This window comes from Puntigrus tetrazona, unplaced genomic scaffold, assembly GCF_018831695.1.
Source record: "Puntigrus tetrazona isolate hp1 unplaced genomic scaffold, ASM1883169v1 S000001062, whole genome shotgun sequence".
Classification (NCBI taxonomy): domain Eukaryota; kingdom Metazoa; phylum Chordata; class Actinopteri; order Cypriniformes; family Cyprinidae; genus Puntigrus; species Puntigrus tetrazona.
The window spans coordinates 659,348-672,310 of NW_025048651.1; the positions used below are offsets into that span (position 1 = coordinate 659,348).

General features: G+C 41.0%; 1 protein-coding gene across 2 annotated transcripts in view; it reads left to right on the top strand.

Annotated features, from left to right (window-relative positions):
- Window positions 1-12,963, top strand: part of LOC122340539 (SH3 and cysteine-rich domain-containing protein 2-like) — a 34,300-nt gene that overhangs the window by 7,923 nt on the left and 13,414 nt on the right. For both annotated transcript variants that reach the window (XM_043234097.1, XM_043234098.1), the window contains exons 6-7: window positions 1,906-2,012; window positions 3,124-3,199. In XM_043234097.1, the coding sequence (XP_043090032.1) occupies window positions 1,906-2,012; window positions 3,124-3,199 (183 nt within the window). The remainder of the gene's footprint in view (window positions 1-1,905; window positions 2,013-3,123; window positions 3,200-12,963) is intronic.

The following is a 12,963-nucleotide window of genomic DNA, read 5'->3' on the forward strand; positions in this document are numbered from 1 at the left end:
TCATAAAAGAAGATGTTTTGGTAGCCGGGCATGTCATAGTAGCCACTGACTTTTTTATTTATTTTTAATAATTTTTTTCGTAATATGTAACTCAGTAATTGCTGTCGACTGTTTAGTTGTAACATTCTTCAAAATTCGTTTACTTTAAAGGCAAATGGTGGTGAAAGAGCTTTTGAAAATCTTAATGAAATATTGCCTGTTTTCCAGGTTTTCACATTATTTGTCCAACCCCCTTAGTATATGGGTGGAAATGAACATGATCTTTTGAACACAGCGGTTCTAACTTACATTCAGATATTTTATTGACATTTCTTATTCTCACTCAAAAAGTATATGAGTATTGCTATGTACAAGAATAAATCATTTTAAATCTCAATACAAAACATCAAGTCAAATAGCAAAAGTAGAAATCTTTATTTAATAAATTAAACATGGTCATAAAAATCATATATACATAGGGGTCCACTGCAAATGTATTTCAATTACTGTACAGTGATTTTAAGTATAAAAAATTAATGCCTTATCTTACTCTACAGAAAATGTTTATTTAAAGTGCAGAGATAATATACATTATAAACTATAAATATGACACTTTTACTAAACTTACAAATATAATTGCAATAGAAAAACTGTTAAATTAGTTTACTGAGACTATAATATTCACAACTAAAAAGCAGGCTAGTATAGATGCTAATTCAGTATACCTGTAAGTAGCATATTTAACAGTATAGTTACCATACACAAAAAAGTTAGATGCCAAGTTGACTTGACAACTAAAGTTGACTACTTTTACACAGATTTACTAAACAGGGCAAATTAGTAAGAGAGCAATGCTATGCAAGTGCTGATGGGAGTGGAAGTTCTGTGTGTGATCTACTGACAGTTTTATTCTTTAACACAGATGCAGTTGGATGATTTCTATAATGACCAACGCAAACAATAGCAGGTCAACTTAGCATCTGCTTTAAGACATGCTATTTTTAGGAGTTGAATAAGCTCAGTAAATTGCATTGTATAATTTATCTGAATATTCTCTCCACGTAAATTTTGCATAAGCAACTACATAAGCAAATAGGGTCCTAAAAAACACTCTCTAAGCCTTTTCAATTGTTAGCACTAGTTGATTTTAGCATACTTACTGCATGAAGTATACTTGGAAGATGTATTGAATTTACTGTGGTGGCCAAAATTTTTAGAACACCTGAAAATAAATATTTTAACTTTAATATTTGATATGTCCACCTTTTGCAGCAATTGACAGTTTGCAAAGAGCCACTCTTCTTAGTTACTGTTGCCATAAGTTGTCCACATGATAAGAGCACACAAATAACAGAATATTATTTAACGCTTAACCTCAGCATGACATGACAGGTTTTCTGGTATGCAATACAAATGCTTTAAAAGGAATTCCTTAGCTTGTTACAGTTACTGTGGCAACCAGGAATAGCACAGCCTGACCCTCCGCATATTTTTAACGTTACTTATATTGAGAAAGTTTCAATTTAGTCAATCTTTTTTTTACCCCATTTTAACATCTAATGTGTGCGTTCTGATTGGTCAGCATCTCTCTGGCATAGTGTCAATATATTTCCTGACAACTACAACACTAATCTTATCCCATGGCTCCTGCAACTCAAGTCAAAGGCTTGACTGAACAACATATTGAACAACATACTGAACAACTTACTCTCTAACTTGCCCCAAATTTGCTCATTGGGTTTAGGATCCAGCAATAGTTTAATTCAACTATTGAATTCAACAGCCAATTCTACAAAAACAGCTGAAATGTCTTAAATATGTACTGTTCTAACAATTTTGCCTACAACTGTAAACTTAGTTAATTTTTTTAAGCATGAGTATGTGTATAGAGCTCATTTTTGGGTATATGTGTTTGTGATCTTATAGAGTCAAAGGCTCAGCTGGACCCTGTGTATGCTACACTCCGCTTTGGAACTTCTCTGGCCAGCCGATCTAGTGTTGGGAGTTTATGTGAATCTCCGAGCCAAAGCCTGGTGTGTATCATATATACCACAAGCAGATTTAGGTTTAATAAATGTCATCTTTAAAACTGCAAAAAAAATTTGTCATGATTTTGTGATGATTTTGGCTCACATTTAACAAAAACCCACCAATTCACTATCTCAGCAAATTAGAATATGGTGACATGCCAATCAGCTAATCAACTCAAAACACCTGCAAAGGTTTCCTGAGCTTTCAAAATGGTCTCTCAGTTGGGTTCACTAGGCTACACAATCGTGGGGAAGACTGCTCATCTGACAGTTGACACTCTTCACAAGGAGGGTAAGCCACAAACATTGCCAAATAAGCTGGCTGTTCACAGAGTGCTGTATCCAAGCAAAGTTGAGTGGAAGGAAAAATTATGGAAGAAAAGATGCACAACCAACTGAGGATGGTGAAGCAAAATCGTTAAAAAATGTTACCCATTGGTCTAAAGTCCACTTCCATGCCACAACGAATTGAAGCAGTAATTAAAGCAAAATGAGCCCCAATCAAGTATTGAGTACATACACAGTAAAAAACATAATGTCCCGAAAGCCAACAATTCATTTAATTTTTCTCTTATGAAGAATTCTAATTTATTGATATGGTGGGTTTTTGTTAAATGTGAGCCAAAATCATCACAATTAAAAGAACAAAAGACTTAAACTACTTTAGTCCGTGTGCAGTGAATTTATTTAATACACAAGATTCAAAATTTGAGTTGAATTACTGAAATTAGCTTTTCCATGACGTTCTAATTTATTCAGGTGCACCTGTATGTATGTATAAAAAGTACAATGCACTTATTGTGGTCATACTGTATGACAAAATATTTTTGCTGCTATTGAGGTGGATATAGATAGGTTTAGGGACAGGCTTGGTGCTATGGGTAGGTGTAAGGATGGGTCAACAGTGTAGTTATGAATATAAATACAGAAATTAATTACAGATGTAACTACATACAGGTTTTTAAAAAAAGTATATGCACAATGTAAAAACATGTATGTACACAATGGTTAATGTAACTGTAAATACATAGTAGTTTAGGCCACCTAATATAAAGTGGGACCATGAAAGTTTACATTTCTAACAAATATTTTTAACTCTTTATGTGCTTTTGAGGATGAAGAGGATGGTCAGCTGAAGGATGAGTATGTGTCCACTGAGCAGGAGAAACTGACTGAAAACCAGAGAAAGGGTAAAATAATAAGTTAAGGCAGGACATTGTACAGTTATAGATCAGTGGTTCTCAACTGGCTTTGCTTTAGAACAAGATTTTACACTGAACATCAACTGACTTAATATTTCATGCTGCAACAAGAGTGGTATTTCTTGTATACAGTGCTCAATTAGCATAAGTTTCAGGCAAAAAATTGCTTTTTTGATTATTTTGTATACATGTAACAGGCACATATGAGTGCAGTTGACCGCCAAGATGTCCACCAAATATTCTGTAAACCAGTGTGTCCCAGCCACCGTTTGTTTGTAGTTTGTCAGGTGCTGTGACACTAATGGCAAACTACAAAAAAAAACTGTCAGTTTCTATCAAACTGCAAACTGTCATGGCAAATCAAATTACCTGATTTCAATTTCATTAAACCACTGTGGAGAGTTTTGGAGAGAAGATATCTAAAGCAATCTGAAAATGTTCTGACTATTATATTCATTGGAGACTACAAAATAAGTGATCTAAAGGCTAATGCAGAGTTGATAGCTTGAAAGCTCATGGAAACACCATTGAGTTGGATGGCACCAGCAAAAACTCCGAAAGTCAGGTACAGCCAACATAGATTATTTAAAGCGTCTTTGATGAGTTTAAGATGTTAGTAAATCTGGCCCTAGATTTGTTATTTATGTTCATATATACAAAATATTCCCAATTCTTTACTAGATAAAAATCTAAAGTGTCCTAAATATTTAGTTTCTTTACGTTTTTGACCTGTTTACTGTCATCTCCATCCCCTCTGTGGGCCCCCTAAGTTGACTTTTCTATATTGAAATAAATCCTAATTTAATCATGACAAACTATATTTCTGTCACACAATTATCTTTCCCTGAGCCCTTCACCAATGTAGTACATGCCCTACATAAATCACTGCCCTCTCTGTCTGTCACCGCCACACCAAAACTTTATCAACAAATTCTCCAGTGAGGCAGCCACCTGCAGAAGGTTTTTTTTTTTGCAATGCTCCCTCTATTTTGAATTGCAACCTCATTTGTTCATCATCTGGACAAGCTTTGCAGTGGGCTGATGCCCCTGTGGAATGCACAGAGCCCTTTGTGAAACACTTCTGCGATGTATTCAGCCAGTCGACCACAGAGATAACGTTTCCAACTGCGGCAAACAGACTTATCAATCCACGAGTACACATTTAACTTCTGTACCCTGGATGCCAGCAGGGGCTAGAACGAGGCTGCACTGCTCTCTGCCTTCTGCCGAGGATTAAATCCCACTTGACATCAACAGATGTCCATCTACAAGGATACCGTGGGTTTTGAAAAATCTCTACAGTGGATCCAGTGAGCACCAATTCCCCACCTGCGCTGTTCGTCCACCATGCCCAGCAGTGAGTACCATTCAAATTACTCCTGATATATCTTGCATGCCTTTATATAGATGCACTTGTAATGTATTAATACTGATCCTTCCCTGTTAAAATCCTTGTGGACTCATGAGCTTCAGTGAATTTCATCTCCTCTCATGGTCTTGCTGGGTTCAAAATTCCCCACTGCAAAAATGACACTGCCTACAGGATCACCACTGTCCAGGGAATGCTGCTGGCCCAAGGTTGTTCTGCATGTTGGATGTTTCCAGGTCAAATGGTTCTCACTTCTGGTGCTGGAAAAGGCTGTCATGGACAGACTAAAAGACTGCTTTTGTGACATCCAATGCCTCCGCCAATACCACCTGTATTTACAAGCTGAGAAATGTGACTTCCACAAATCCGAAATCCACTTCCTGTGTTTCCTGGGGTTCTGTCCCAATGGAAGGGTGAACTCCCAGTACTCCATCCATGTGCATTATCTCACGGAAACTGTCCCAGACAGAGCAAAACTACAATGCCATCAAGCTCGCATTGGAAGAGGGGTGGCTTTGGTTGCAACATTGGGTGCTCAACATCCATTTGAGGGGATCACAGACCACAAAACTTGCAGTACCTTAGAGAAGCCAAGCAGCTTAACCCTAGGCAGGCCCGCTAGGCTCTATTCTTTTCCCGCTTTCACTTTGGGGTTAATTACTGTCCTGGGAGAAAGAATGTCAAAGTGGATATGCTATAAATCACTTTATTTATATAGCACTTTTAACAATACAGATTGTATCAAAGCACTGAACAGTATCAAATAGAAGAATAGAGATGAGATTAATGATGAGATTATCACTTTTTTAAAAAAAATTAAATGCAGAGATATCTCTGTAATGAAATTGACGATAGCCACTAGAAATTAAGTGTCCCCAACTAAACATGCCAGAGGTGACAGTGGCAAGGAAGCAAAACCCCATCCGTGGCAGAATGGAGATTAAAAAAACAGGCTCAGTTGGGGCTAGTTGTCCTCTTGTCAGACGCCCAGCATTTAATTTCCAGTTCAATTTTTAATGTCAGATTGTGCAAAGAACTCATTGGGTGTGTGTGTTCCAAAGTTTGGGTGCTAAATAGGAAAAGTATTGAGGAGCTAAACCATTCACGGCTTTATAAGTAATTAACAAGATTTTAAAATCTATCTGATGTTTGATAGGGAGCCAGTGCAGTGTTGATAGAACCGGGCCATAATAATAATATGGCCATACTTCCTGGCTCTCGTAAGGACTCTAGCTGCTGCGTTTTGCACCAAGCTGAAGTTTGTTTATCAAGCATGCAGAACAACCACCCAATTACCACCCAAGAATTACAATAGTCTGACCTCAATGTCATAAATGCATGAAATAACATTTTTGCATATGTTGAGAACATTGGTATGTGTGTGTATATATATAAAAATTTGGGCACCCCTGTAAATTTTCATGATTTAAGAAATTTCAGTTAAATATATCATATAAGAGACAAACACAGTGATATTTGAGAAGTGAAATAAACTTGATATGATTTATGGAAAGTGTGCAAGAATTATTTAACCAAATTAGCCATGTGCATAAATTTAGGCTCCCTTGTCATTTTATTGATTTCAATACCTCAGACAGCTTCAACTGTGCTCTCAGTTTCAACTGTGATTAATTGGAAGACCAGAGGCACAGTTCTAGTTAAGGCCCAAAGTGGCAGACCAAGGAAAATCTCAGATAAGCAGAGGCGCAGGATGGTGAGAACAGTCACAGTCAAACAATAGACCAGCTCCAAAGACCTACAACATCATCTTGCTGCAGATGGTGTCAATGTGCATCGTTCAACTATTCAGCGCACTTTACACAAGGAGATGCTGGATGTGGTAATGCAAGTAATGCGGAAAAAGCCTTTTCTCTGCACACGCCACAAACAGTGTGGCTTGAGGTATGCTAAAGCACATTTGGACAAGCCAGCTTTAGAATAAGGTGCTGTGGACTGATGAAACTTATTTGGGCAAAACAAGGGGCGTTATGCATGGCGGAAAAACAACACAGCATTCCAAGAAGAACACTTGCTACCTACAGTAAAATTTGGTGGCAGTTCCATCATGCTGTGGGGCTGTGTGGCCAGTGCAGGGACTGGGAATCTTGTTAACGTTGAGGGTCGCATAGATTCCACTCAATATCAGCAGATTCTGCAGAACAATGTCCAGGAATCAGTGACAAAGTTGAGGTTGCGCAGAGGCTGGATCTTTCAACAAGACAACAACCCTAAACACTGCTCAAAATCTACTAAGGCATTCATGCAGAGGAACAAGTACAACGTTCTGGAATGGCCATCTCAGTCCCCAGACCTAAATATTATTGAAAATTTGTGGTGTGATTTTAAAGTGGGCTGTCCATGCATGGAAACCATCAAACCTGACTGAACTGGACATGTTTTGTAAAGACGAATGGTCCAAAATACCTTCTGTTAGAACCCAGACTCTAATTGGAAGCATTTAATAAGTGCCTAAATATATGCACATGGCTAATTTGGTTTAAATAATTCTCACACACTTTCCATAAATCATATCAAGTTTATTTCACTTCTCAAAAATCACTGTGTTTATCTCCTATATGATATATTTAACTGAAATTTCTTATCCAGACAACTAATGATTTATAAAGGAAAATCATGAAAATTTACAGGGGTGCACAAACTCGCATACCACTGTATATCTGTCACATCTCTGGACACTCTTTGTTTGTTTTCGTCTCATGCCATGTGCTCCCTGTGCCCTGCCTTCCCTCTGTGTTAATTGTATTATTGTCTGCAGCTGTGTCTCGTCAATTACCCTGTGTATTTAAGCCCAGTGTTTTCAGTTCCGTTTGTCCGATTGTCAAGGTCCATACCCGATGTCCATACCTGTGTTTGTCCTGCCTGCCCGTTCTACCTGCCTGCCTTTGTATCTTTATTTTGCCATTTTGGAATTAAATCAGTTTAAGTTTATTTTACGTCTCGTGTACTCAGTCTCGCGAAAGCGCAGCCGTGACAGTACGATCGGACCACAAAAGTAAATAGCAGCGTATTTTCCTTTTTTTTGTTTACCATGGATTCCCCTTACGACGACCCCAACTTCCTCATCCTCCTGCTGGAGCAGGAGGAACGCTCTCTCGAGGGTTACACAATGGACTTCCTCGCCCTCGCGAACGACTCGCACTACCCGGACAGCTTCCTCTGCTCGCTTTATTACCGAGGACTCGATTACTCCCCGCGAGCGAAGCTGTCCGGAGACGGCCCTCGAGAGAGCATCGCCGCTTACATCTAGTGGGTGCTGGTGTCCTGCAACTCGCCAATGACGGTTGCGCTGGAGGATAACGACACCAGCCCCACTGCAGATCCAGAACCCAGCCCATCATCTCCCCGCGTTGCGGAGTTCACGTCTGAGCCCACCGATGTCGCTGAGTCTGGGACTACCAAAGGAACCCTCGCCGAGAAGAGCGACAGAGCCGTGGAGCGCCACTGGACCCGAGCAGACTACGACAGACCAGGTGCGTGAGCCGGCAACCGAGCTCGCCGCGTGGAAGACAGCCGACAGCAATGAGAGCGCGGATTGGAGCTCCACCCACTGCACATCGGCTGAAGATGAGCTGATCATCCACCTAGGGCTGCTGGATCTACAAGAGAAGCTGGATGATGTGGACTTGGACTTAGACTGGGCACCTCCCCTGTATCCTGAGTTCCTGTTCCCGTTCGGCCGTCCCGTTAGCCCGCTGGTTCCGCCCAGCCGTCCCGTTAGCCCGCTGGTTCCGCCCAGCCGTCCCGTTAGCCCGCTGGTTCCGCCCAGCCGTCCCGTTAGCCCGCTGGTTCCGCCCAGCCGTCCCGTATGCCTGCCTCTAGGGCGCACCCAAGAGACTGTTCCCCGTGCGCTCCCTCCAGTGCCCGCGCCCCGTGCGCTCCCTCCAGTGCCCGCGCCCCGTGCGCTCCCTCCAGTGCCCGCGCCCCGTGTGCTCCCTCCAGTGCCCGCGCCCAGTGCGCTCCCTCCAGTGCCCACGCCCCGTGCGCTCCCTCCAGTGCCGCCTCAAGTTTTCCCACCCTCCCACCCTTGTCACACAACGACGATGGATCCCAGCAGCCCCTGCGCTCATCCTCAGCTTTCCATCACGAGCTCGCCACGGGTCTGCCAGTCCCCATTGCCGTCAAGGGTGGACGATCCCTCGCCTCACCGTCCCGCCTCCGAGTCCCGGACTCCTCCTCGTAGACCCGTCGGCTCCCCCTGGGCTCCTAGCTCCCTCCTCTCCACTGTGGTCCATCAGTCCACCAGCTCCACCAGGCTCCATCGTCCCTAGGACCTCCAGCGCCTCGACGTCACCTTGGCTCTTCGGCTCTCCGCCTCCGCTTCAGTCTCCTCCGCCACCTGCTCCGCCGCCGCCGGTCGGCGTCATGGAGTCGATTGCTGTTCCTCCTCCATGGCTCCTCCCTCCGTCCGCTCCACCGTGAACCACCATAGCTGGGCTCTGGATCTCCTCCTGCTCCGGACTCCTCCTGTCTCCTCCCTGGCTCCTCCCTCCGTCTGTTCTTCCCTGGACTCCTGTCTGTCTGCCCCCTGCTGGGGGCCGTCCTCCATCGGAACCTCCTCCCAAGATCCTGTACCCCCAGTTCCCAGTCGTTTTGTTTTTGTTGTTCCTCTTTAGGTGCGAGGACGCACCTTCCGGGAGGGGGGTGTAATGTCACATCTCTGGACACTCTTTGTTTGTTTTCGTCTCATGCCATGTGCTCCCTGTGCCCTGCCTTCCCTCTGTGTTAATTGTATTATTGTCTGCAGCTGTGTCTCGTCAATTACCCTGTGTATTTAAGCCCGGTGTTTTCAGTTCCGTTTGTCCGATTGTCAAGGTCCATACCCGATGTCCATACCTGTGTTTGTCCTACCTGCCTGCCTTTGTATCTTTTTATTTTGCCATTTTGGAATTAAATCAGTTTAAGTTTATTTTACGTCTCGTGCACTCAGTCTCGCGAAAGCGCAGCCGTGACTATCTCAGTTGTTTAGTGTTCTAGGTTATTAAATGTGGGGTTTTTAGGTCCAATAATTAGCACTTCGGTTTTTTCTAAATTTAGCATTAAGAAATACATAGTTTTCTAGTCTAATGTTGTGGTCGATCATGTCGAACCAATAGTACTAATACGAGATACAAATGAGAGCAAACTCAATTCTATGATGTGGTTTATATCCTGATTGGAAGTTCTCACAGATACCATTTTTCTACCTTTTCTAGTGTTTTTGACAGAAAAAGGAGATTCAAGATCGGTCTTTGGGTTAAGATGTGTTTTTCTTTTAATAAAAGGCTTAACAACAGCCAATTTTAAGTTTTTGAGGACATATCCTAATGACAATGATGAATTAATAATCGTCAAAATAGGATCTATGACTTCGGAAAGAGCTCTTTTAATAGTTTAGATGGAATAGGGTCTAGCATGCATGTTGTTGGTTTATTTGTACAATTGTTCCTCTCCTATGATAGAGAATGAGTAGAATCTCCTCAGGGGATCTATAGTGCACTATCTGATGTGATACCGTAGCTGACAACTGCATGGTTACAATTTTATCTTTGATAGTATCAATCTTTGGAAGTAAAGTAGTTCATAAAATCATTACTGCTGTAATCTTGGAGAATATCAGCAGCTATTGACACTTTATTTTTTTTTAGTTTCTTTCAGTGTATTAAATAAATACTGGGGGTTATTTTTGTTTTCTTCTAAAAGAAGCGAAAAATAGTAAAATCTAGCAGTTTTTAATGCTTTTCTGTATGATGGAGTACTTTCCCCACCAGGCTATAAGAAATACTTCTAATTTTGTTTTTCTCCATCTGTGCTCCATTGTCCGGGGTGCTCTCTTTAGGATGCTCATTATACCACACAATCAGATTGTTTTCTTTCAACTTCCTTAAGTGTAAAGTATCTAAAGTGCTAGAAAAAAGAGAGTACATAGTTTGTTACATCATCAAGTTTTCCTGCAGTGTTGGATACGCTAATAAATTGAGAAAAATCTGGTACTTACAAAGCATTATTTTTTTAATGGAAGTAGTGGTTCTACCATAGTTGTAATGATGTGCAGAATTTACAGTTAGTTTTAGCTGAATGGCATTACCACAAGATTAGACAAAGATCTGAAATATCATCACTTTGCTGCAGAATTTCAACACCATTGACATTAATTCCATTTGACAGTATTAAATCTAGAGTATGATTTCAACAATGAGTAGATCCTGATATGTGTTGTTTAACCCCAAAAGAGTTCAGAATGGCTAGGAATGCTGATAGGAATGCAACAATTAAGACTTTATCTGCGGCCAGTACTAATTTAGTTAGAAAATCAACACATTTTTAATTAAGTCTGTGCTGTGCCCTGGTGGCCTGTATACAGTAACCAGTACAAACATTACTGATTTATCACTAGCATGTTTCTCTAGATAATGTTATATGCAGCACCATAACTTCAAATGAGTTATACGTAAAGCCTGGCCTCTGAGAAGTACTATTGTATATAACAGCAATTTTTGGGTGTTGACTAATTTAAAGTAAAGTATATGTCTGGTTTTAGACAGGTTTCTGTCAAACAAAGCAAATCTAGATTCTGATCATTAATCAAATTATTTATATGAACTGCTTTCAGAGAAAGGGATCTGATATTCAGTACGCCAAGCTCCTCTACATTATAAACAGTGTTTATTTGTTGAACATCAATTAAATTGTTGCTTTTAATTTGGTTTGGACATTTTCTGTGTTATCTAATTTGAGGGAACAGACACAGTCTCTATAGTAAAGAGTATAGGTGAAAGAGTATCTGTGTGCTGAGAATTAATTGCCTTCTGTGATGTGAGGCAGCTAGCAGACGGTTGGTTTTGTTAGTCTGTCTGCTTCCTGACCTGGGCCCTAGTTAGTCTTAGAGCTCAAACTTGACTATGTGCCATATTTGTACAGAGAAGAGCGGCACCAGCCCAGGAGAGATGAGGACCATCTCTTTTCAACAGGTCAGGTCTGTCCCCGAAAATTGATTCAATTGTCTATGACAGGAGTGTCCAGTTTTTCTGATTGGGTAGGAACGGTGTTTTGACCCACGACTAGTGTGCCTCACAGTCACCCAGTTGCCCTGCTGCACTGGCTCTAATGCCAGAACCGAACAATGTACATCATTTACTGAACTAGTCGCATTCAAAGCAGTATCTAAGGCCCCCATATTCTTACTGTCTTCAATTAAAGTTTGAATGCATGTCTCTATTTCCCTGCATTTATCACGTGCAAATACCTGGTCGCCGACAGAGAGTGATCTATACATGTGGAAGGGTGTGTATGTGACAATGCAGGAAGAAGCCATTTATTCACCATGTGACAGATGATTTACTTACCGCTGTTTGATGAAAACCAAGTAAACGAGTGCAAGGAGAAATTAAATGGAGTTGAAAAGGAAAACAACTATAGGTGCGAAATATAAACACGAGCAGGAATGAGAGTGATAAGCGGACTGGCTAATAAATGCTGAATGCACTACAGCTGCGTTACACAGTGCTAGATTAAAAGTAAACGATCAACAGTTGAATTAATCAGATTAATTTAATAGATATTAGAAATATAAAGGAAATTTTGTTATATTTGATCACTTTAGACAACAGGGAGAGATAATCAGAAGAGCAAAGCTACATGGAGCTACAAACATACAACCTCTCAGCAGGCAGGAGCAATCATCCGCCTACATCAGCCTGATCCAACCCCAGAAGAACCAGAGCCCATCCTACCACCTTCAGTCTTCATTGCTCCTATCCATTGGAAACTTGACGATTAAATCCTCTCTTTGAATTTCGCTCACGACGTCAAGGGATGTTTGGTCTGTGCTATCTCCGCGACTAGTCCCACGTGGGAGTAGACTTTGCCACCGATCTTCCTTTTTTGAATGGATTTACGACTATACTAGTTTTTCACCAGTTCTCTAATTCCTGCAAATTTATCCCACTACGGGGATTACCTACTGCCCTGGAAATAGCTGAAACCCTTTTCCAACATGTATTCAGGAACGTCGGTCTACTTTTAAATGTCTCGAGACATGAGCAAAAGTCTCGGATCAGCGCGCAGTAGCTCTTGTTGTGCAGACGAGATGTGCCAATGTGAACTGAGAGAAAACAAGCAGTACAGCTCAATCACTTATGCTGATTTCAAATGACTGATTTAATCTGATAATTGTGTGGATTTATTTACTTATCTAACCTACATGCTATATTTAATAAATGTTTGCAGAAATTTCCTGAATTATAAACTTAAAAGCTGCGGTAATGAGCGTGATAGCCTATACATGCACATTCAGGAACTGATTAAATAATACAGAGATCCATTACTTTTGCAAAACGTGTTGTTTTAAAATGTCATAGCTCTTCCAGGTTTTTCATGACCATAC